We start from the raw sequence: 27,393 nt of genomic DNA on the forward strand, positions 1-27,393 counted from the left end.
CTCGTCAAGATTTCTCTTGAAGAGGGTCAGCGAGGGGCTCTGCCTAACATGAATTGGGATTCTGTTCCAGAGTGAGGGGAGCCTCTGGGATATGAATCTGTCCCTCCAGCATGTCCTGTTTATTGCTGTGCTGAGGTTTGAGTCCCTGGAGTGTGTAGCTCTAAGGGATTTGGATTTCCTGAGGTGGAGCATATCCATTAATTCTGGGTTAGACATGGCTTTGTACGTCAGGCATAAATCGCCTCTGAGTAGGCGGTAAGCAACTGAGTAGAGCTGGAGTTTCTTTAGTCGAACTGTATAGGGCATCTGTTTGAGGCCCGTGATCCTCTTGGTGAGGTTCTTTTGAGGTCTCTCCAGTTGCTGCAGGTGTAGGGTAAGGTACATCCCAAATGGGGCATTGTATTCAATTATGGGCCTGATGAGTGATGAGTAGAGGGGCACAATGACCTCTCTAGATCTAGATGTGAACCCTTTTGTGATAAGGTGGACTATATAGAAGGTCTTTCTACCCACTTTGGCAACGTGATTGTCAAAGGAGAGATTACTATCTACTTGGGTCCCCAAATCCCTAATTACTTCTTCCGCACTTAATGGATTACCTCCTGTGTGGTAATTTGTGAGCACTTTGTTTTTCCCAAAGGGGATGACTATGCACTTTTTCGCATTTAGCTTGAGGCCGTGGCTCTGGAACCAGGTATCCGTCTCTGTGAGGCCCTTTTGGAGGATGCCTGGGTCAGCTGGAGGGTCAATTATGGCTCCCAGTTTGCAGTCATCTGCGTACTTGGTCAGCCATAGTCCTCCCATGTTAGCCTGTACCTCAGAGAAGTATATACCGAACAAAAGAGGTCCCAGGACTGAGCCTTGTGAGACGCCACTTGTAACTGGTTTAGAGTCGGACATGGCACCTGCAATTCTGACCATGTGGGTTCTATCCCTGAGCCAGTTTGCAACCCATCTTGTGACATAGGGGTTGATATTTAAGCTGGTAAGCTTATTTATGATGCCAGAGTGGGGTATTGTGTCGAAGGCTTTTGCTAGGTCTAGGTAGGCTGTGTGGACTACCTTCCCCTCATCTATGGCCTTGGTAACTGTTTCAAAGAAGTCAACTAGGTTTAAGAGGCAAGATCTGCTCTTAACAAAGCCGAATTGGGTAGGGTCCAGTGTCTGGAAGTTCCTAATGTCTTTGTTTATGAGTTCCATGATGATACGCTCCATAGCTTTGCAGACCAGACTAGTCAGGCTTATAGGGCGATAGTTCCCAGGGTCCATTGTGGCACCACCTTTGTGGAGCGGGACCACTGTTGCTGTACACCATTCTTTGGGTACATATCCTGTAGTAAGGCTGAGTTTGAACAGTGACTTTATGTGAGGGTTCAGTTCTTCTTGGAGCTCGCTTAGTTACACAAAGTCATCAGGCATGACTTAGCAGTGTTGTAAGTGTGTGGTTAAAGAGATACACTATTTTGACTTGGTTTTATAGTTACCACTGCAAAGATGTCATTAGATAAAAAAGTGAAACTATGTTATTATTGTGTTGGAAGCTGCATTTTACAAACACATAGTCCAAGTGTGTGACCGGAATATATGTATCACTGCAAGAAGAATTTCATTGAAAAAAAGAAAGAAAGTTTTACATGAATTCTGCCCCCGTCTGTGAAGAGAAAGAGCTGGCATCTATAAATTTAGATATTTTCATTAACTAAATTTGATCTGTCTCTCAGTGCAATTACCAAACATTTTGGTGTAGGAACCAAGTCTGATTTCCCAATGAAACAATGAGCTTCAATGGGAGGTACAATTTTCCCACTGTATAATCAAATTTAGCCTATTAAACAAATACCTTCATGCAATGACTGTAAACATATCACTTGGGCAGATCTTTAATACATGTGTGAATAAGTCGTAGGGTCTTTTACAAGAAAAGTAATTTCTTAAGAAAATCGACATATCTAAATCATAACTACTTGGGAAACAACAAAGGAAGCATTTCATAGACATGCTAAGTTGTTTTGTTTATGCAGCAGACATAATGTTTCTGTTGCAGCTGAACATTAGCAGTCTTTTCCTGCCATTATGTTGAACTCTTCTGCATTCTACATTACAATCTGTGCTTCCGAACTTAATCTGACATCACATGTCCATTATAACATGCTAAAGTTATAGGTTCGGGGCTACATACGCTCCAAAGACAAGGCAAAAGGTCATAAGCAACAACACAAGGGATACAGTGACTATAAGAACTTGGGAGAAAACTAGAAAGACTGAGGCTAGGAAAACCTGATTCCTGAAGTGCTAAATCCAGAGGACTGACAATTCTACATAATCAACATTTTGGGAATCAAAGCTTTACAAAACTGCTTCTCACAAGGTAGAAGTGTGACACAACTTCTTGTTGCCTGAAATGTTGACTTGTAACCTGGAGTAGAAGATAGCCTTTCCAGCTGTTACTTTCCCCAGTGGTCTGGTTGTCCACACATCCCTGATATTCTCAGCCAATACCTGCCCACCCTTCCATTTAGTATAATGATTGCAATTATCCAATCATGCAACATGAATATAAAAGTAGGGGACATAGCACTCCTCTCCCCACACATAGATAGGAGAAATGATTATGCAGACTCCCAAAGAAAGTTCTATTTTTTATGCCTTTCAGAACTTTGCATGCTCATGGGCTGACAGCCACACTCTTGAAATCCCATCTTGTAAAATAAAAGAAACCTAAGAAAAGAGTTGGAGCTCACACTGAAGTCTTCTAGTTGTGTGCTGGCAATACATGCGAACATTAAGAAACATTTTACCTCTTATGCTCAGATGCAGCTTTTTCCAGGGAATCCACACAAGGACTGTTTTCACTTGGCCTCCCATCATGGCTGCTGTTTCTTGGAAAGAGAAGAAAGCACATTATTATGTACTTAACTACAGAGTCCAGATATATAATCAGCTCATGGTGCAAGCTAAACATGAATCCATCAGAGAAGTGGTCACAGACGTTTAGGATAGGTGAATAGTCAGATGAATTTCTTTGCCTAAGTGTGCAATTCTAAAAGTGACATTAAGGATTATGCATTTAATTTTCTGCATCTTACAAATATTTTGCCCTTCTGTATTTGTATATATCTCTCTCATTTATGCACTATGTGGTATGTCAGCCAATGAGCACTTTTCAGCACTCATTATTTCTGTAGCTGTTACATGTTTCACAGACTCAGGTTGCCAGCCCAAGGCCCAACCCTCCTCGCTGGGTGCACCACAGACATTTGCACACACACACTCACACCTAGGGCAAATTTGGAGTGTCCAGTCCACCTACTGCATGTCTTTGTAATGTGGGAGGAAACCAGACCACCCAGAGGAAACCTACATAAATGCAGGGAGGACATGCAGACTCCACACAGAAGGCACCCCAGCCAAAAATTGAACCAGGGAAGCTCTTGCTGGAAGGCAACAATGCTAACCACTACACCACTGCATCACCCTGTTTGTTTATGTAAATAGACTTAATGACAAACCACATAACTGAATTACAGCCTCCTCCAGACAGAGAGAGACAGAATTATTTTATTTGTTAACTGCAATAAAACATTGATTGTCATAGAGCTTGCCAAACACTACCTGGTTCAGTGATTTGTTCAAAGTTGTACAGCTGGGCAAATAGAGGCTGAGATAATCAAACCTGCCCCACAAAGGGCAGCTCATTAACATCTCATAGTCTTAATCCTTTGCACCAACTACAAAACAGCATTCCTTCCCCTTCTTTTTTGCATGTCTCTTCTGATTTGGGTAGCATCTAAAACTGGAACATATCAAATGTTTTAAAAAATGTCTGTGTTTTCCTTTAGCTATTTTGCAATTGAAGCATGTGAGATTATTTACTTAAGTTCTGTGCCTGTTTTATATAGTGTGTAAAGCCTGTTTTATATAGTGTGTAAAGCCAATTGTTGTATTTTTATTCTCTATTTCAACTACATGTATAGCCAATTGTTTTATTTTTATCTCTATTTCAAATATATGTAAAGCCTATAGTAATTTTTATTGTCTTAGCATCTATTATGTTATCTGTACCTTCTTCTTGGAGCTTTTCTCCCCGGGCCTCTACTGAAAATGGACATGTATCCAGCTAGACTAGCCCGGTAAACAAATGTAAAATAAATATAAATAAATAAATATTGCAAAAAGTGATTCTGCAAATGAAAATATCTTAATATGCTATGAAACGATAGAAAGAACTATCATTCTCCAACTCTGTTTTATAACTTTTTGAAATCAGCTGAAACCAAGCCTGCAGCAGCTAAGGCGTATCTGTCCAGTAAAATCCAATATTTCAGAAAGAAATGTCCCATTTCTGCATCAGAGAATGGAGTAACCTCATAGCTCACAATGTGCTACTTCAAGAATCAGAGACAATGATAAGTATCACGGACAAAGGTTATAAATCAGGGACACTTTTTAGGCATCTGTACTATTCATTTGGAAAGTTAATAGTATAATAGTGTTTGCATTAACCTGCATTATCTGAAGAATAATGGAGTATTCGGAAACAAATAGTGATTTGTGTTACACAAAATACCACAACAAATGATAATATGCAAGGAGGAAGTGATTTAAAAGTATATGTAGTGTAATCACATTAATTGGAAAATGCAGTCTGCGTCTTATGCAGATGACCACATAATGACATGCAAATGAATGTCAGAATGCTCGAGAGTGTTATCACTTGTGAAAATGATGACATTAGACATGATGGCATTAGTCAGAAATAGATAAAATTAGTATGATGAACCATGGTGATCTATTTTTCAATATTATATATCTTCTTCTTCTTCTTTCGGCTTTTCCCAGTTAGGGGTCGCCACAGCGGATCACCTTGTCCGCACATTGAATGGCAGTGGAGTTTTACGGTGTCGAGTTGCCAGCCCGGCGCCCAACCTTCCACAGAAGGCACACTCACACGCACACCTAGGGCCAATTTAGAGTGTCCAATCCACCTGCAGCATGTCTTTGGGATGTGGGAGGAAACCGGAGCACCCGGAGGAAACCCACGCGACCACAGGGAGGACATGCAGACTCCGCACAGAAGGCACCCCAGCCGAGGATCGAACCGGAGAACCTCTTGCTGTGAGGCGATTTTTCAATATTATATATATATTAGGAAAATTATACCTAAGGGTCTTAGACTGTGGCAGTACCCAACAGGTCTTACCGAAGGATCTGATTTTTATAAGGCACTAATCGATATGTTTGACAGGCATGGTTTAGAATTGTTGCAAGTGTTATGTACTCACTACCAACAAACAGCAGATAAGTTAATACTTGAGACCAATGGCTTAGATTTAGACATAAGAAATGATATCAACTTCTCAAGGTATCGCTATAATTATGACCGTATTTTCGACAGTATAGACCAGTACCTGTCGAAAATCAATCTCACTAAGATCAAGAAAATCAAGCGAGACCTGAGAGACTATGAGGCAGGTATGGCCTACCCTAAGCCGCCAAACTCTCAAAGGAGTTTTTTACCTGACACGAGTGGACCTAAGACTATCAATGAAGGTGCACAGAACTATGTGAACCACTCATCTACACCTTCTAGTAGTAATAACCAGGTAAAAGAAAAACAGCAATCTGAAGGTACTGGGGCTGTTCGCCGCAGTGAAAGGACAGCGGCCAATAACAACAACAATTCTAACCATGGTAAGACACTAAGTAATTTGAATCAAACAAATTTTCGGAACCGAGCCTCGAACGTTGTACCACCGAAAGGGAGGTCAATGAGGAACAGGAACAAATAGTAGAAGAAAGAGCCACCTTACAAACTACGCAGAACTTTTCTAAATGTAACATTCTGTATAATTCCAACATGGACTTTAAAATCTTTAACTATTCTGATACTGTCATAAGGCCTGATATGATTGACCTATTAGCGAAAGGTCATACTTTTATACCTACAGTACATTTTGATGTGGCAACCACCTTGATTGACCTTAAATTATTCACTCAAAAACTAAATTTAGTGGCATTAATGGGGGAACAAATGAACACCAAAAGCGATTATTATGTGTCTAGTGTTTATAATCCACCTTTGCACCCTTAGCACTTTTTGAACAAATTAATGAGTTGGATCTCCGTAACCTTAAGAATAAATCAAACAATTTAAGACATGGTAAGGTTCAACAGTATAACATCAGTAAGGAAGACAGAGACACCTTGAGGTTTTTATGCCAGGCACCAGTACATTTTATTAAACCCGATAAGGGTGGGGGCCTGGCTATCATGAACATTGCTGACTATAACAATAGAATGTTAGACATTTTAGATAGTCACACCTACGAAGAGGTGTCAAGGAATGAACTAAATGGTGCATATAGAAAAGTCAGGTCCTTTATAGAGGACCTTTACATAGAAGCAAAGATCGATAAAACAGTTTACAACTACTTAATACAGCCAGCTCCTAGGATTCCGATCTTGTTCAGAATCCCAAAAGTTCATAAAAGTGTAGACTGTCCACCAATGCATCCGTTAGTGGAAGCCAGGGACAGTATTACATACACATGTGCAAAGGTGGTTGATAATATCTTAAAGAAATACATTGTACGTGAAATACAAATTTCCAAAGACTCATGGTCTTTCCTAGAGAGCATTAATAAGCTTAAATTCAGTGAGGACCACCTTTTAGTTACCATTGACATAAAAGATTTTTACTCATCTATCCCCCATTGTGAGGGAATAGAATGGATATCATGCATGTTTAGGTATCTAGGGGCACCCACGAGTGAGACACAACTAGTGGAAGAGCTCATTGACATTGTGCTATCTTACAACTATGTGCTTTTCAACACTGGATTATACCACCAGAAAGTTGGAGTGGCAATGGGCTCGCCTTGTGGGGCCAGTCTAGCTAACCTTGTGATGGCATATTGGGAAAGGGAACATGTTTTAGCAAACCCTATGTACAAAGATCAAATCCAGTTTTACACACGATTTTTAGACGACATATTTATCCTATTTAAGGGTAAACCAGATGAAGTGCAACAAATGTTAGAAGGTTTTAATTCTAGCACTAAGTTCTTGAAGTTCACGTTCACTTATAGCAAAGACAAAATTGCATACTTGGACGTCGAACTAAGTAAAGACTATCGGGAAAGGACTTATGTAGCTAGGATCTTCCGAAAAGATACCTATTCTAATGCGTTTTTACAATATACCAGTTGTCACCCTTCATTCCAGAAAAAATCTGTAGTGAAGGGATAAATGGTCAGGGCTGCTAGGATTATATCTAGGGACACTGATTTTGAGGATGAATGTAGGTTTCTACAATCTTTCTCTGCACAGATAGGGTACCCAGTTTCCCACTTGCATGAAATCACCAAAGAGGTTCAGTACAAGAGGATGATAGGTGTATACACTCCAATATTGAATAATAATTCTACCGTCAGGCCTTGGGTAAGGACGGAAAGACAGCCGTTTAGCCCTTACAGTTTTATTTGTACTTTTAATTTAGATTCTCATGAAGTAGTGGCTATCATCTCAAATAATTGGGAAATTTTAATGAGAGAGGGTCACTTCAGGTCACTTTTTCCAGCACTACCCAAGGTAGTTTATAGACATGGCAGCAATTTAAAGTCAATCTTGGAGGCTAATATGAGACCATCGAGCAACAGAGACAGCATGTATAAATGTAATATGTGCCGCCTTTGTAAATACATAGACACGGGTTCTAGGTTTGAAATAAGCAACAAGAAATTTAAAACGACTGGTAAATATGACAGTTTAAGTAAACAGGTTGTCTATCTGGCTACGCGTGTTGTATGTCCAGCTTTCTATATCGGTAAAAGTGATAGAAAGCTGTGTGAGAGGATGTATGAACACATATACTGTATAGGTAAGAGCAAACTTGAAAACGCACTAGCCAGACATATTAGTGAACATACAGGACATCAGTTTAAGTTCAGGGTTATACAACAATTGAGAAATGACCGGAGAGGAGGACCTGAATCATTAAAATTAGAAAGATGTGAACTTCTCTGGCAATTGAGGGTTAATGCCTGTCAGTTTCCAGGTATAAATGAAATGAGTTCTATGATGTGTATTTTACATTCAAAAAATTTGGTTAGATAACAACAAGAATTTAAAAGGGCACTATACCACCACAGCAGGGTTGCTTTTTAGGTTAGATATGCTACGTTTATTATATTTTACTGAACTAACAGGTATTTATGTACACTATGGTAGGTTTTTATCGCACATATGTCAAAGATTATTGTATTTCATTGAATTGATATATGTCTTAATAAGTGTACTTATTCAATATACTTTACCTAACAAGGCTAACAAGAACCTGGTATCTCAGGTTTTTCATCTATGAGTGTGTATATATAATTCTGAGTTTACTATTTATGTTCATGTTCAGTGTGCCATTTTTAGAGAGCAGGTTTAAATAAGTTAGTAAGAACAACAGTTATTTAATCTTATAGGCAGTAGTAATTTTCACAACATTGGACACTGTTGAATGAGTAAGAATGTTAATGTTTATTTATACACATACAGACAATGTTTTGGTATTATACATTTTTTGAGCATGACTACATACCGCTTTAAATTATCCAGTCAATTACAATGTTATTACCATATTCATGTGACCTGGTTTGAAACCTATATAAGGCACTTGTATTTAGAAATGGTTGTCTATAAGTTTATCTGAAGAAGATGAGTAAGTTTTACTTGACGAAAAGTGGATTTTTAAAATTGTACACTTAATAATAAACCAACATCTCATTTTATTTTACTTCCAACGTTTTTCTAACGTGGTTTGGTCAACTATAGTGGAGTGCTTGGGATTCGTGCAGTTTCTTAGTTTGTGGTTTTACCGTTTTTTACAAGTTTGTTCATGACATTAGACATGATGGCATTAGTCAGAAATAGATAAAATTAGTATGATGAACCATGGTGATCTATTTTTCTAAACAATATCATTTTTTGGTGTACAGCTATATCACTGAAGCTAAAATATTATGAAAGTCATCTGTATTAGCTGGTGGCCATCATGTGTTAGTGTCTGCGTTTTGACCCAGTGTCCATGATATTGCATGTTGCTTCGCTCCACATCATAAAACAGTCCATGTGTAAGTGTGTATGTTTGTAGGAAGAAGTATTTTAATAAGTTTCCCACCCACTGGCCTACTTTATTAGTTATGCTGATGTCACTCCCCTTACAGGTTCATAGGTGTGTACTAGGCTAATAGCCCTGGAGCCTTTACAAACCTAGCCCATAGAAGTGCCATGGCATTGTGCCGCCCGACGTTAGTTCCCAGTGCCTCTATCAAGTAGAGCCACTGGAGTGATCCCCAGGGTGAACTTTCTATTACCTATCCACTCATCAATATTTCTGTTGAAGAGGGACAGCGAGGTACTCTGCTTGACATGTATGGGAAGTCTATTCCAGAGCACGGGCAGTCTCTAGGTGAGGAACTTGTCCCTCCAGCATGTTCTGTTGATTGTGGTAATGATGTTGAGGTCTCTGGAGAATGTGGTACAGAGGGATTGGGATTTCTTTAGATGTAGCATTTCTAACAGAGCTGGGTCAGACATGGCTTTGTAATTCAAGCAGAGATCACCTCTAAGTAGGCAATATGAGACAGAGAATAACTGGAGTCTTTTGAGTCTGTCTGTGTAGGACATGTGTTTAATGCCTAGGATCCTCTTTGTGGGGTACTTCTGTGGCCTCTCCAGCTGTTGCAGGTGTCTAGTGAGGTACATGCCAAATGGGGCATTATACTCAATGATTGGTCTAATGAGGGAAGAGTAGAGAGAGAGACAATGACCTCTTTCTTCCTGGATGCAAAACCCATGGTAATGAGATGTGCCACATAGAAGGCCTTTCTGACCATAGTGGCAATGTGGTGGTCGAAGGAAAGGTTGCTGTCAACTTGCAACCACAGATCTCTTATAATGCTGTCAGTGTTCAGTGGGCTCCCATTGATGTGGTAATTAGTGGGAACTGAGATTTCACCAAAGGGGATGATGACGCATTTTTGGCGTTAAGCTTAAAGCTATGGTTTCGACACCAGTCATCAGTCTCAGTGAGGCCTTTCTGTAGGATGTTTGCATTACCTGGGGAGTTAATAATGGCTCCCAGCTTGCAGATGTCTGTGAACTTGGTCAGCCAGAGCCCCTTTGTGTTGGCCTGGACTTCTGAGAAGTAGATGCCTAACAGGAGAGGAACTAGGACCGATCCCTGTGAGACTCCACTGGTGACTGGTTGGCAGTCTGACTTGGAGTCTACTACTTCCACACTGTGTGTTCTATCTGTGAGCCAATTTGCAACCCACCTAGTGATATAGGGGTTGATGCCTAGTTTGGTGAGTTTATCAATAATTCCTGAGTGAGGAATGGTATCAAAGGCCTTGGCCAGAACGAGGTAGGCTGTATGCACTGCCTTACCTTCATCCACAGCCCTGGTGACTGACTCAAAGAAGTCAACCAGGTTGAGCAGGCATGATCTCCCTTTCACAAAGCCAAATTGCATGGGGTCTAGAGTTTGGAGATTTCCTATATCTTTGTTAATCAGGTCCATGATGATGCACTCCATAGCTTTACATATCAGGCTCATCAGGCTAATGGGGTGATAATTTCTAGGGTCTGTAGTCGCTTCCCCTTTATGGAGAGGAATGACTGTAGCAGTGCACCATTCAGTAGAGACAAAGCCTGAGGTGAGGCTGTGACTCATCAAGGCACACAGATGTGGTGCCAGCTTGCTTTGTAGTTCATGTAGAACACAGCCAGGGGCTATGTAGGTGACATATCATCACCTCCATGGCAAGGACATAGCTGACCATTATAACGAGAATAGGCACATCATGCAGCAGCTAGTAGATGTTCTGTCCTTTCATAGAATCAATGGGGATACATGGACTGTCTATCCTGATGGTAGCAAACGTTTGTCTACCATTAATCATCATTCTTATGATGATCTTTTATTATATGACATGGGACATGCTAGGAGTTTCACAGACATAGGCCTCTCAAATCCTTCTCCACGTTTCTTAATGTTTAGCTGACTACAGCATGTACAGGATTATTGTTGCTGTCTGCAGACAACAGAGGAGGTAGCCACCCCTATGTGAGCATTCTAAAACATAGCCCATTTGCATGAAGTCATAAGGCACTGACTGCATCCACATTCATATTAAAGCCCCACCCACTCCATATGACATCCAATATAGCGACCAGGAAGATTTCCACTCCATCAGTTTCCTGGAGGTGTGCAGTGCATTGGGATGTTATATATGATGTGCCTGTGTGCCATCCAGGTGGTTCTCATGATGTCTATATTTGGCACATTTGTGACTTGTACCAGCATTTCATATAGGATGCCTTTCCACAGAGTCGCCTTGTTGGTAAGTGCATATAATGGCACCCATGAAGATCACGATAATCCAGTCTCATGAGCATATCTAGCAGATAGTCACAATGGTGTCTGCTGCTCAATGTTGCAAGTGATGCTGGAAACATCATGGAGTCATAGCTGAGACCTCCTCTGCATTCCCCTGACTATGGTACAGCTGGAGTATAACATCAGGAAATCACTGCATGTAACATCACTGAACATGTGTTTATACTAATTAAGACCTTCCTGTCCTGCCTGGATATATCTGGTGTTGCACTGCTGCATGGTCCGGAGACCTGCAGCAAGACAGCTGTTCTGTGCTTCATAACTTGTTACCATGAAAACTATTACAATAATGGGAGGTATAACACTGCCTGTCATGCCTTGTACCAGCAGTAGCAGAGTAGGATCAATGTGGGGCATCATCAGAGGAACTGGCTGTGGCAGGCTCCATGCCAGGCAAAGGTAGGAGCAATGTGTCATGCCACTAGCAAAGAGGCAGCACCTGGTGCACAGCTATGGGCCATGACAAGACAAATACAGAATAAAACTGATGCACTCAGTAATATACCCCAGATATGCATCAGACATTACCATACACTCATAGGCCATTGGGGAGGGAGGTGAAGTGGGCACTGACATCATCATTTGCACAGGTGGAGGGAGGCATTGTGAGAAAGTGGGTAGCAATGCTTGAACAGGTGAAGAGATCATAGGTGTTTATGTGATCATCATGCACATGGCTAGAAGTTTGGGGAAGTCATGAATCATTTCCCTCCAGCGATGGAGTGGAGTTGTTGTGGGCTGTATGCTGGTTGGGTGTGCCATGTTGACCTGAGTCTTGGTACTGAATACAGCTTATCCACAGAATGGTGTTACCCTTTTGGTGCATCTGCAGGAACAATGATGTGGTCCCCGCTCTGCTGTTCCAGCAGAATTATGGCATCTGTGACCATGTTATTGGGTGTTAGTTGAGTCATAGGTTCATAGGTTCTTACTAGGCTAATGACCACTAGGGTTCTTAGAAGCCTAGCCATGCACTCCAAACCGTTTGGATCCCAAGTATGATACAGAGAGGGGACATGTTAGTAGGCAGGTGGCTAAAGATTTGTAGGGGGGTGTTAGTTAAGCTAATACTTTTGTTATTGACAGTCTTTATCCATAAGGGGCAAGTGGTCAGACAGGGTAAATTTATGATTTCCCATCCAGTTGTCAAAAATTTGTTTGAATCTGGTCAGAGATGGACTCTGTTTTATATGGGTGGAGAACCCTATTCCATAGAGCAGGGATCCTTTGGAACACGTATCTGTCTTGCCAGCATGTTCTGACTATATCAAAAGTGAAGTTCAGATCCCTGGATCTAGTGTTTCTGGTGCTGTTTGTTTTGTGCATGTGCAACAGATCCATCAGGGCTGGGTCTGAGGAAGCCCTGTAAGGCAGGTAAAGATCTCCTCTCAGCAGGCTGTAGGAGACTGAATATCCACTTGAAGACTAAAGAGGAGTGAGACAACATTGAACTGTCAGATGCTGACTGGTTTTACCAATGGGATATGCCAGTGCTGGAGCTGAAACAGTGTCAGACACATCTATGCGAGCATCCATGGCAAGAGGCGAAGGCAGCAATGGACAGGTGTAGATAACATAGCTCTCTCAAGAATGGTATGCTGTCTGTTTGAGTCTGGCATGCGATCTTACTCTGCTCATCTATCGACAACCATAACCACTGCTGCCTGTGATCCACCGCTGCATGTCTAATCCTTGTCTCTTTATACAGTGTCACTCTGCATGGATTGCAGAACATTCCACAGTCTCTGCAGTGGTTGCAAGTTTTCATGCACACCATGCAGTACCCTCAGCATCTCTGACATGGTCCGGTTAGTGGCAATCTATGCATGAATTGTTGACCTGCACATCCACTGATTGATGCCAGAGGTAAGTCTCAGATCAGAGAATGTTCTAGCATCATGGTGCTAACAGCCACCTATACATCTCTCCCTAGGCTATGTGCATGCAGCTCAGATGCACTGGAGCTCTATGCTGTTTTCTATGCTGGTGCTGACAGAGTATTCTGCTGAGGCTCACATGAATGCGATGACCTTTGACAAACAGAGGTGATGTTGGAGGTTTATCTTGGACCTTTGCAATCACCTTTTATTTATTTATTTTTTTTTGAACATTTGTTAGCCAGGAAAGTCCAACCTGGAACAAAGCCAATTTTCAGTGAAGGCCCAAGGAGAAATGCTCCAGATGCATGTCTTTGTAACATGGGAGGAAACTGGAGCACCCAGAGGAAACCCACATGAATGCAGAGAGAATATGCAGACTCCACACAGAAGGCACTCCAGCTGAGACTCGAACCGGGGAACCTCTTGCTGTGAGGTGACAACACTATCACTGCAACACTACCCCATCCTAACTCATCCACCTCAACTGTGGATGATGCAAGTCCGCCCTCCTCTGTTAGCACTCAAGACAGTGCCACTCTGTCATCAGATGCCTTGTGTATGGTGACATCTTTGTCAGCTTCACACTATCCACTGACATCAGACATGTGCCTGCCCATTGTGCTAGATCCTTTCCCATTAGAACCTGTGAAGATATACTGATAAAATGCCTGAGACAATTCCAGTACATATTTGTGGCATCCACCACCATGAGGCACACAGGCAGCCACACGACAATCCTATTCATAATGTATGAGAACATACTTCACTTGTGGTGCAAGCTGATACTTTTGCAAACTTTACGTTCCTGGATGACATAAATGCATACGTGTTTGTCTGAATAAACCATAATGAAATGTGTCTCAGTGTCTTACAGGAATGGTACATGTCACTACTCACCTGGGACATCCCCTACAAACATTCAGGCAGTCTTCAGCAGTCCAAATCCCACATCCAAACCACTGTCAAGTATGGGGGTCATCTCACTTTCCCTGCTGAGGAATACCAGGAATTCCTCCATCTCTGTGAGAAACCTTTGTGTTGGCAGTCCACCCCAAGTGATCAACCTCTCTCTGTCTGTCTGTCCCTCTGTCTCTCTCACACTGTAAATTTCTTGCACCTTGGTCTTGGTATCCAGTAACATATCAGTATTTCTGTGATGTAGCTATTCCATTGTGCTGTTATGGCCACCCACATCACAGATTTCCTGGCTGCAACAGTCTCTGCCACAGCTGGTACCAGAATGTCTTGTCTGTGTTATTTTTCTAAAGCATATGCCTGCCATAAATGTGTCAGAGGTCTGTAGTCGCACCTCTGTCTCCTTTGTAGTAAATTTCTCCAGTGTTTGGTTTCCCTTTGTTCCCATGTTAGAACAGATACACCTGTGGGTTACATGTGTGGCTAAGTACATGCATATATGTATGACCGTCCATGCCAGCCAACACTTACTTCCAAATTGTCCCCAGCACCCACGCAGAGGCCAAAACCATGTACACTGGTATAGGGTAACTGTTCTGATACTGTGCCATAGTGTGGCAGCTGTAGGTATCTAAGCAGTGCTTATTGTCCCTTGCATCAGTGCCTGTAGGCAGGTTTAATGGAGGCCCACTTTCCACTATAGCATTTCATACATTTGGCACAGTGTGCAGACATCTATATGCCAAGACTGTGGCTGAGTGTAGTTGGCTTCCCAGTGCCATGTATGACTGAACCTGCCTCTCCCCTCTAGGACTGTGACCTGTCCTGCCCAATCTTTCCTGTCCTGTTAGGCTGAACATCCCCCTCACAGGACTACAACCTGTTCTGCCCATCTCCTTTGTCCCATGCCCCTCCAGGACTGTGACCTGTCCTGCCAGTTCTCTGTCCCCTGTCATGGCCTGTGCCATGTGCGTACATACACTGCACTGCACTGCAACAGTCTCTGTTACTGCCATTCCCCCTTGAATAGCAACTGCGGTCCTGAGGTCCATTACCAGTTATTGTCTGTTGTCACTTTCACAATATGGTAGTGCACTCTGCTAGCCACTTTACTCTGATTCTCCATGTTACTTGTTGTCCAGGTCACGGCTAAAAAGGGTCAACAGATCAACCCACTTATTTGGCCAGCAAAGGGTAAATAAAGAGATAAAATAGTATTTCCTCCTGCATAATGGTGACCATGTTTTTTATCAGCCTAAAGTGGGGCTAATAGGACATCATCATCACCAAACCCCTTTTTCTCATTTTTTTTACATGTTGTCAGGGTGTCATGTCAACTGTCACCACCTCTCGCTATTCAGTGTCACACTCCTACCTTCTTCAGTACTCATGCTTGACGTTCGCAGGTCTTCTCTCACACAGTCCATCCATCTGTTTGCTGGACACTCTCTTTCCTCTTGCCTTCTTCCTGTTTGTCCCGAATCTTCTTCACCAGATTGTCTTCTGCTTTTCTGCATGTGTATCTGAACCACCATAATATGTTCCCTTTCACTTTTTCTGCAACTGGAGCTTCTTTGAATTCTGCTCTTATGTCTTCATTTTTTTTGTCTGTCCCAAAGTGTTCATCTTATCACCCATCTCAGGGACTCCATTTCCAATATCTCTAGCGTCCCCAACTGCTTTGCCTTTACTGCCAAGGTTTCCATACCAGACAGTAGTATAAGTCGCACCACTGTTTTGTACACCCTGCTTTTCAAATTCTTGGTCATTTTCTGAGATACACTACACCTGATGCTCTGTGTCTACAGGCCCTCTCATTCTAGCTTTGACCTCTTCATTCAGACTTCCCTTCTCCTTAACCACCCTTTCCAGATACTTTAAGCTGTTAATCTGTTCTACTATTTTTCCTTCTGACTTCTCAGCTTCTTCTGATTTCCCCCATTTGTTGCCATTACAACTGTATTATCTGTACTTAGTTGCATCCTATGTGTCTTCAGTTTTGCATTCCATCCCCATATCCTTTGCTGAATTTTTTGCTCAGAGTCTGCCTGTAATACCACATCATCTACATATAGAAGCTTTGTTTATCTGTCCTCTCCAACCTGTTTGTTAATGTAGTCCATCACCAGTATGAACAGCAGTTGGGTCAGAGCTGAGCCCTGATGCACACGCACTCACACTAGGAACCCCTCTGCAAGACTGAACATTTTTCATACTTGAGAGTCATTGGGTCCTTGCATGCAGCCTGTACAATCAATGTTTCTGAGACTTTGAACCAGTGCAGAACTGTCCAAATCAGCTTTCTTGGTACCTTGTCATATGCTTTCTCCAAGTCTAGGAATACCAACTTAGACTGTTTTCTTATTTCTAGCTTCTTCTCAAGTATCTGTCTCACTGCAGACATTGGATCAGTTGTGCTGCATTATGATCTGAATGTGAACTGTTCATTTCCCATCTTACTTTCTAATACTCTGCATATTTATCTATCACCCTCTCCAGAGCTTTCATGCAATGTGGTAGGAGTTTGATACCTCTGTACTGCCCATAGCTGTGGATGTCCCCTTTGTTTTTGTACAGTGGCATGAGTATGCTTATCCTCCAGTCATCTGGGATATGCCTTTCTCTCCATACTGTTATGAGTACCTTCAGGAGCCATTTCTCCCCATCTCATCCAGCACCTTGATCATATCTGCTGTGACCTCATCTAAGCCTGCTGCTTTCCCTGACTTCCATTTTCCTTAGTGATTTTCTTATTTCTTCTAAGGTGCGCTCCTCCTCTTCTTCTCTCATTGTAGGCTGTTGCTGGGGCAGTACAGCTTCTGTGGGGATTTCTTCATTCAGAAGCTGCTGGAAGTACTCCTTCCATCTGCCTTTAATGTCCTGTGAACTGGTGAGCAAGTTGTTGCTGGCATCCTTTTTGAATGGTGCCTAACTATCTTCTTTACCTTTCTGACTTTGTCTTGCAATCTGATATAGTTTCTTTGTGCCATCTACCAAGTCACTGTTCAAAAGCTGGTAGAGTGCCTCTAATGCCTTGTTCTTTGCTAATACAACTCTTTTCTTAGCCTCTTTGCTAGCCAACCAGTACTGCTTCTTAGCCTGGTCATTCTTTTCTATCTCACACTTTTTCCTGCACACCTTCTTTCTTTTGGTGACTTCCTGGATTTCTGCATTCCACCACCAGCTTTCCTTATATACCTTATTTCCATACCAGGTTCGAACACATATCTGTTCTGTAGTCTTCACACATGCTATTTTGAAGCACTGCCATTCTTGTTCAACTCCAACTATTTCCTCTTCTTCTTGAGGTACTAGAGGCCTGAGTAATTCCTTGAACCATTGTGTTTTCTCTCCAGTCAATTTCCAGGTCTTTGGTCTAGACTCTGTTGACCTTACAGCCTTCTCTGAATATTGCTCACAGATGAGTGTGGCAACCAGTGGTTTACACTGTAGGCTGACTGTTTTACTGGGGAACACTTTACAGTTGTGATTCCACCCTAGTGCTCTTTCCTTACTTTGAGAAAGTCTGTCTGAGTTGCATGTTGGCCACTCTTGTATTTGATCTTCTGACTATCTCTCTTTCTGTGCCACGTGTTGACTACTGTCAAACCATTTGCCAGACAGAAGTCTAGAATGTCTTCTCTTTCTTTATTCCTGTTGCTCCACCCACGTGAACCCAAGCAGTCCCCATATCCTGTTCTGTCTGTCTCTATATGTGCATTCATGTCACCTATTATCGCCACCAATTCCTGCTGTCCTGCTTTATCTGATAGGTCCTGCAACAGTGCTGTGAATGCACTCATTTTCTCACTATCACAACCCTGCTGTGTGGCACAAGCTGAGATTATGAATATTGCCCTACCATTAGGCTGGAGTCTGATTGGCATGAGTCTGTTACTAATTATGATGACATCCCTCACTGTCTTCTGATGCCTCTTCCTCACCCCAATTCCCACACCATTTGTAGCTTGTCCTTCTCCTGAGTAGTAGACCCTGGATTCCAAGGCAAGTAGCTTTGCTGCACTTCCCTTCCATCTTGTCTCCTGGGTACATAGGATGTCTAGTCTCCTATTTACCATAAAGTCATCCACTTCCAAGTTCCATCCTGTCGATGAATCTACATTGAGAATATCAATTCTTAGTTCATGTTTGGCAGGTTGATTGGTTTTACGTTCAGCTGTCCCTCAACAGAGCTATCCCAGGTAACCCAGTCTGGGCAACTGGACATTGGCCAGCCATTATCTTATTAACTCAGCTTAGCTGGGCTTTATGTTGGGCACATATTGGCCAATAGGGGCACATACACCCCACCCACCATTAGTATGTGTCCCTGGCATAGGTCGGAGTAGCCGGCTCCTCAACCCACTTATCACTGGCAAATACCCATGCCCATGTGGAAACAGTGAACATGGCCAAATCACCTACAGCCATATTTTTACACCACTGAGTAGCTAGCCCTGCCACAGTATGCAATCTATGATCCAAGTTATCCTGTCTTGAGGATACTGCATATCACAATAGATGCCCAAGTGGATGGTCTATGCAATTCTTCCACTTATAACCCACTATTCTAGAGTCTGTCCTTCTGCCCATTCTTGAGTGAATTTGAGATGGAAAAACTCAGCATGTTTTTTGGAGGAGAGAGGAACCCTAGAGACACTGGGAGAACCTAAAAATTCCAAACAGGCTTTGGCCAGCAGTCAGGATTGAACCTTATACTTGTGCATGGGAGATTAAGACCTTAACCATTATCCAACTAGGTAACAGGACAGCTGCTATGCTAATGACATGATTTAGTGTGATTGTCTGTAAATTATGCCAATAAAAGAATAAGTTATTACTTCTAATCTGTGCTACAAGGCCCATTCCTGCAAGTATGTAGCCAAGGAGTATTCACATATGGTAGGTGCACCTGAGGATCTACTCACACTAATTACACTTTGTATCTTGCTAAAAATTATGACCATCATGCTACCCAGCTTCTCATCATGCCCATGCCCAAGATTTGAGGTCACACATGGTAAGCACACCAATGGAGCCTGACCACTCTGTCACCCCTCAACATGCTGCCTACCACATGCATTGCACTGCTTTTGATGGGCACTGAGATACTTCATGCTACTTACTGCAAGTACTGCACTATTATTGATGGTCTCTGATATACTGAGCACTGCTTACCACATGTGTTGTGCTACTATTGATGGGCACTGAGATACTGCATGTAACTTACCACATACATTGCACTACTATTGATGGGCACTGAGATACTGTGTTTTACTTTCCACATTTGTTGCACTGCTATTGATGGCCACTGAGATACTGCATGTTACTTACCACATGCGTTGCACTACTATTGATGGACACTGAAATACTGAGTGCTACTTTCCACATGAGTTGCACTACTATTGATGGGCATTACCATACTGTTTTGCCCACTGATGCATGTCCGCAACATGAGGCCATATGCACTGGCTACCACTGTAGCTCCGGGACTTGAACTGATTTGGGGACATTGCCTCAACATGATCAGAATATGGCAGGGCTCATGCCTGCTGCAGCAGAGATTACAAAAGCCTTTTTAGAGTTACTGCAGAGGACTCATTAGGTCCACCTGCTGGGAGGGATTATGAGCACCCCTATATAAAGTAGACTCCTGGCATGAGCCTATCAGGGTGGTAAGTAATGCCAGTGGCATCACTAGCTCTGTCAAGCAATGCAAACAGAAGTATATTGACCAGAAAAGGCATAACCCCACATCCTCTCCACCAATAAGAAGATATTGTGGAGAGAGAAAGACAGTATTTTTGTCATCATTCTGTTTTTGCACTGACACTGTACAGTATGCCTAGCACCTATAGCCATAATTGCTTTGAGGTATGAGGGACATACTGTGCTCATTTTTGTTTGCTTTATATTTTACAGCACCTCAGGAGATCAAGGAAAATAAGATCACCTGTCAGAAGAGGCAGGGAAGCTCTCTAAGCAGCAAGTTAAGTGTAGTACATCACTGGCATTGATATCATACTGTAATATAACTGTGTACCACATCACTGGCATTGATATCATGCTGTAATATAACTGTGTACCACATCACTGGCATTGATATCATACTGTAATATAACTGTGTACCACATCACTGGCATTGATATCATACTGTAATATAACTGTGTACCACATCACTGGCATTGATATCATACTGTAATATAACTGTGTACCACATCACTGGCATTGATATCATACTGTAATATAACTGTGTACCACATCACTGGCATTGATATCATACTGTAATATAACTGTGTACCACATCACTGGCATTGATATCATACTGTAATATAACTGTGTACCACATCACTGGCATTGATATCATACTGTAATATAACTGTGTACCACATCACTAGCATTGATATAATGCTGTAATATAACTGTGTACCACATCACTGGCATTGATATCATACTGTAATATAACTGTGTGCCACATCACTGGCATTGATATCATACTGTAATATAACTGTGTGCCACATCACTGGCATTGATATCATACTGTAATATAACTGTGTGCCACATCACTGGCATTGATATCATACTGTAATATAACTGTGTACCACATCACTAGCATTGATATCATACTGTAATATAACTGTGTACCACATCACTGGCATTGATATCATACTGTAATATAACTGTGTACCACATCACTGGCATTGATATCATGCTGTAATATAACTGTGTACCACATCACTGTAATTGATATCATACTGTAATATAACTGTGTATCACATCACTGGCATTGATATCAAACTGTAATATAACTGTGTACCACATCACTGGCATTGATATCATGCTGTAATATAACTGTGTACCACATCACTGACATTGATATCATACTGTAATATAATTGTGTACCACATCACTGGCATTGCTATCATACTGTAATATAACTGTGTATCACATCACTGGCATTGATATCATACTGTAATATAACTGTGTACCACATCACTGGCATTGATATCATACTGTAATATAACTGTGTACCACATCACTGGCATTGATATCATACTGTAATATAACTGTGTACCACATCACTGGCATTGATATCATACTGTAATATAACTGTGTACCACATCACTGGCATTGATATCATACTGTAATATAACTGTGTACCACATCACTGGCATTGATATCATACTGTAATATAACTGTGTACCACATCACTGGCATTGATATCATACTGTAATATAACTGTGTACCACATCACTGGCATTGATATCATACTGTAATATAACTGTGTACCACATCACTGGCATTGATATCATACTGTAATATAACTGTGTACCACATCACTGGAATTGATATCATACTGTAATATAACTGTATACCACATCACTTAACAGTCACATTTTTTGATGAATCGATTGCATAGTAATTCATTGGCTTTTTAGTTGTTATTAACTCCAGTTACTAGGATACTTGACTAGGGTTGGCATAATAACTGAGGTGCTAACCTTATAGACACATTGTGCAAGGTTTGATTCTCAAAGGTGATAATTGGCTATGCTTAAAAAACTGCACAGAAAGGCAATTAGCCTAGTACAATCCTGTGAAACAAACTAAAACTGTATGACATATCTGAAGTATTACACCTGTGTTTCAATTTGTTTTATTATTCATCATTCCATTCCCTTTGTAGTATGTCAAGCTGGTGTTTTTATTTTATTTTGGATTCTGTTTTAATAAATTGTACCACCCACCACTGACCATTTGCATTTGTGTCCTGCTTTTTTTTCATTTTCTATGGCTTTTTATTATGCTTTTCTCTTGTTTTGCTTTTCTCCATTTATTTTAATTTTATACAAGATTGTCCATAGTGCAGGTAAAGATGAGAATGCAGCTCCCATCATCCACACTGACTATCACACTAACTGCTGGAACCCCTGCAGTCCCCTGGCTGCCTCTATGTAATGTGATAATGGTCACCCTGAGGAAGGTGACATGGAGGGCTCACTGGTGATGCTTCTCCAGTGGGGACATCGCCTATCTCCATGTGGAGGGGGGGTATGCTCTTCAATGGAGACTAGTGTGCAGAGTCCCTCTTGAGTTAGGTGGTGAGGACCTTTAAGAAGCAATTTCATGTAGCCAAACTGTATTGAAGACCATCTAAACTGATAAAACCTAATCTACACCTGCTACTTTATAAGAAATGTATCACATTATAGTTTATAAAAAATATATAATAACTTTATATGAATATTCTAAAGTTTTGCTGCTATGGAATCTTAATACTCTATCACATTTGAAATATATAACTTAAGTTTTCTTGCACTGTGTTTTGCTTCTGAGTACGAATCATTCCTGATAAGGGTCTCTGGACCAGTCCACCTACCCAGTCACAAAATACTAAATAAATACATATAAAATAAAACTTAACATAAGCAGACATATCTGGTAATTTTTCAGTACAAAGTCTTCTGACATATGTTCTGGTAAGTTTTTTAAAATATGTGTTATTGTATGGATCTTTACCTTTTGAAGAGAAAGTCGAGTACTATGTCTGTCCTGGTAAAAGCCCTGTAAGTTGAAAGGAAGCTGCAGATGTATGCATGATCATTTTCTGCATACGCTGTGATGAGGTGGCCGACCAGCTTTTCCAGTGTTGCTGCTTTCAAAGTCCTTGTTTTGCATGTCTTGTACTGGATGAACCCAGAGTTTGGTTCTTTATCTAATGCTAGAGTCTGGGAAGATAACATGCATTAGGAAATCAACAATGCAATAACATGAAGAAATATGTAGTTCCTGTGGAGTTCCAAAAGCATTATAGTGTTCTGACTAGCAATGATTTCTCCTTATCAGCACAAGGTGACTATGCTTTAATTGAATAAAGGTTCTGAGACACCGATGTTCATGCAATATTCATTAAGAGTGGGTATCGGCAGGTACTCACTGTTTCAGCAAGATGCCAGATAATGCTAAATATTGGTAGGACACAACCAGGAAATAGGTATACTTAGATAACATGAAGAAAATAGTTTGGAATTATGAGTTTTAAAACTTTTATTTATTTATTTGTTAACCTGAAAAGTGAACTGATTGAATATGGATATATTTCAGCCACAACCCAGGAAAATTACAAAATGAAAAATAAAAATGACATACATATGAAAAATTCCACATGATGTATGGTAAAGATAACACTACAGTATGGAAAATTAAAGTAGTATAACAGATGAACCTTAAGGACTCTCCTGAAAGTGACTTAATCTGGGAGGAGGAGGTAAAAAAAGAAGGAAAGAAACAGGACAGGTGCAAATGTGCAGAAGGAGAGAGTTTCACACCATAGACCAGTCATTACTGAAAACTTTGCTTTTCTATTCAGGTTTGTATAAAAGACAGTGAAGTAATTTGTTTAGCATTTGCAAATATGCGGCCATTGTTACAGCTGAGAAGTATTAAAATAAAGCATCACATTGAGAAAGTAGCTGAGAGACAGATGTGTAGCACTTTATTCTTGAATGGGGAAACCAGTGGTACCTTCTGGAAAGACAGAGGGATAGGATCCAGCAGATTGTACTTACTTTGTGAAAAATGGAAGCAGAAGAGGAAGGCACCATGGGTAGGGAGCATCGTCAAGCTGCACTAAGTAGATTCCTTTCTCTACCCCCATCCTTGACCCTGGTGTGAGGAGGGTAATTGTGTTGAGTCTGTGACATTTATCTGGGGCGTGTTCTCAGAATACAGGGTGCATCAAGATAAATGGAGAAAGGATGAATAAAGCATCACCAAAGGCCTGGCTATTTGAATTTTAAAGATCCATACTTGAAGGAAGGGGGGCAAAAATTCATTAGCCAACCTTTCCTTCCAGAGCAGAATCCAAAGTAGTTCCTTGACATTCAAGACACCTAACTTCTGCTCACCAAAATCCAGGCTGATAATCAATATCCTGTTTAGATACAATAGTGGTCTAATAGAGATATCATTGTTAAATGTCAAAAGGTAGAGGGATTAACTGGAGTACTACAGTGTTTGTCACTTTTCATTGTGACCCTCTGTGTCCTTAAGTAGTCTTCCAGACATGGACAAACAGCTATGGGGGTTTAACAGAAGCCATTGTTGATGGCTACCTTAATATATCAATCAAAATGTTTATGCAGCGCTAAATATTTCTATTTTCACCACATGCTGCCTTAGAAGCAACTTCAGTAACTTGCTGGAAAATTCCATAAACATGTTACATTGTACATTATTCTTAATACAGCCCAGAAAATTTAATCACAGTATACATGCAGCTATGTTTTTTCTTGGTTTTTGATAGTTATTGAAATAGTTATAACAATAATTCGGGTTCAGAGTGTTGGATTGTCATTAGAAAGTTTTTTTTTCACCCCCTACAGGACCACCAAATCTCTGTAAACAACTGCAAAATAGAAGCTTTTTATAAATTTTGCAGGATTTGGTGGGGCGGGTAATGCTGAAAATTGGAGAAATGAGAGAGATCCAAGTAAAGTACAGTATATTCAGCATATTATGCTTACTATTACTATTACTACTAGCTTACTAGTTAACCTCTAAATAGTATTTAACAAGATTTCCTTCCTAGAACTCTAAGAGTTTACTTACTCTAAAAGTGCTAGCCCTCATCTACACTAGATGTAAACATAAGTTTGTATATCTGTAAACCAGGCAAAAAAAAAACAAAAAAAAACTACTTTTATATTATGTTTGTTTTCTGTATTAGATCTTAGCCTAAACCTTACTAAAGGACTCTGTATAAGTTTTTTTATGTATAATCTAAATAATGTACTGCAAATCATGTTACTACTGCACATAATGTATGTTATGTCACTGCCTATACTTGGAGCTTTTCTCGCCCGGCCTCTACTGAAAATGGGCATATATCCAATTAGACTAGCCCGGTCAACAAATGTAAAATAAATAAATAAAATAAATAAAAAAATAAATTATGTAGCATCATTGGGTTAATAAACCCCATGAAAAGGTTTTGAGTGTTTTCTTATACAAAAAAGGAAATTTGCTACAGACTGTGTCTTCAAGGAATGCACGTGTTGAAACAAGGCAAATGAAATTCAGCAGATTTGGCTATAAGTTAGGGGCCTCAGCTTTTGAGGGTACAAATAGAAGTGGAGTTGCCCTGTATTTTGCATGGGGTGCTTGTTTTTAAAGTGAGACAGCAATTGCAAGACAAAGGATGTTACGCAATGATGAAGGCTATATGGTGAGAGGTAGTCATTATACTGGCCTCTGTGTGTGTCCTTCCATAGTTTTTCAGGAATTAATTGAGAATTTTGATGGGAATTATGAGTCTTCAAGTGGGGGTTATTGTGTTAGTAGAATCCTTGCATTTAATGATGGACATAAGAGATATTCAGGGGGAACCCAGATCATTTAAAATACCCCAAGTATTTGCCATACTCTAGGGACAAATCCTGTAGCTAGCTCATGTTAAAGCATTTAAGGAGGGGTTCCAAAAGGGCATGTTTAGAGGTCCCTATCAGTTCATTGAAAAATCAGTTCATCAAATGGCATTTTCAGTGCACTTACATCAAACATGCTGTTCGTTGAACTGTTCATACTGAGATTGCAGTACAGTGAGGATCAGGAAATTTGCCCTTTCCCCACTGTAATGCAATCTCTGAGTTGTTATATATAATTGGGGGGCACAGCCCCCACATGAGGAGAATTCAATGAATGGCATTTCCGATGAAATGCCGTTTGCTGAAGTAATGGTTCGATGATGTGATATAGACCCCATGTTTAGTGCTATTTATTAAGCATCTAGGTAAATTATCAGCCACCCATGGAAGTAGCATTTTTGTTCTTACAGAGCACCTTCAGTGCATGTTGCTTTATGATATTAGGAAGCTGTGGAATTAAGACAGTTGTTTCAGTGGTAAAGTTTACACTAACGTCATCTGCCACTATAGTTGCTGTGTCTACTGGGTTTGAGTGTGTTGGGCTACTTGGAATAATTTCAGAACACTACTATTTCTTGAAATAATAGGTTCCTGACCCAGAGAGGGATAGGTTCCTGACCCAGAGACTCCCCATACTCTGGAATAGACTGCCCATACATGTCAACCAGAGCGCCTCATTGGCCCTCTTCAAAAGGAACCTTGATGATTGGATGGGAGATAGGAAATTCACCCCGGGGATCATGTCAGTCGCCCTGCTAGAAAGGGGCCCAGAGAAGTAAATATTGTGGGAAAAAATTTCCAGGGAATTGTTATGGCTAGGCTTGCATAGGCCTTAGGGCCGATAGCCTAGTACCAACCTATGAACCTATAATCCTTGGATTCAGACGCTAATTTAAGTTTAGCATCTGCCTTAATAACCCTGATAGCAGCATTTACTTCCTTACATATATTCTGGATGTAATCTTTAACATTTGGAATGTTAGAGCTGTTGCATCATTTAAGATTTTTTTCTTTCTCTTTTTATAATATTTATTTAGTCTGGTGGACCACTAGAGTGGTTTCTTCTTAAGCTTCTCATTATATCTGGCTCTAGAAGAGATGGCCAGGTTTAGGCACTTATTTATGAGGGGATAAAACTCTTTTGTATAAATAGCTGCTGTGTCACTATTGGGTGTGATGATGTTACAAGTAACTTTGGATAGCTCTTTGTAGAGTCTGAGAAGGTTTGTCTGTTTGAAATCCTACAATTAAAAATGATTGACTTTGGGGATTCTCGAGATGTTGCAAAAGAATGTTACAGCTTTATGCTTAGATTTAGCAAACGATGGAGAAAATAGAGGGGTGGCACACATAGTCAGTCTATTAGATGGGACCAGGTAAACAATATTATGTCCTCTAGTTGGTTGTTTAACTGTTCTAAGGAATTTATATTTATTAAAGCTGAGGATTTTTTAATTAAGTCTCCAGGCATGACTGACTTCTGAGGTACAGATGATGCTCAAAGAATGCTATTACGTGTGATCTGTGAGGACGTTAGCCAGAAGCAAATAGCTTTAACATTCCAAAAAATCTTCCTTTGTCCTAAGATTTGCCACCATCATTTTAATTTATTTATAACTCAGTGACATTACTCTATTGAGTAAAGCCATCTATTGTGTTCTTATATAGGCTGCTGCAAATAGGCTTTAATCCTTGTCAGGTTTGTACCATATGCATGAGAATG

At 40.8% G+C, this 27,393-nt stretch overlaps 1 protein-coding gene across 1 annotated transcript in view; it reads right to left on the bottom strand.

Moving 5' to 3' along the window:
- The window catches only part of RGL3 (ral guanine nucleotide dissociation stimulator like 3), a 958,134-nt gene that overhangs the window by 848,646 nt on the left and 82,095 nt on the right, over window positions 1-27,393 (bottom strand). The window contains exons 4-5 of the mRNA XM_044084617.1: window positions 22,765-22,973; window positions 2,799-2,879 (exon numbers count right to left, since the gene is read on the bottom strand). Of these exons, the coding sequence (XP_043940552.1) occupies window positions 2,799-2,879; window positions 22,765-22,973 (290 nt within the window). The remainder of the gene's footprint in view (window positions 1-2,798; window positions 2,880-22,764; window positions 22,974-27,393) is intronic.

The sequence above is a fragment of the Protopterus annectens genome, chromosome 9.part0, assembly GCF_019279795.1.
Source record: "Protopterus annectens isolate FY-2018-M chromosome 9.part0, PAN1.0, whole genome shotgun sequence".
In the NCBI taxonomy this organism is placed as follows: domain Eukaryota; kingdom Metazoa; phylum Chordata; order Ceratodontiformes; family Protopteridae; genus Protopterus; species Protopterus annectens.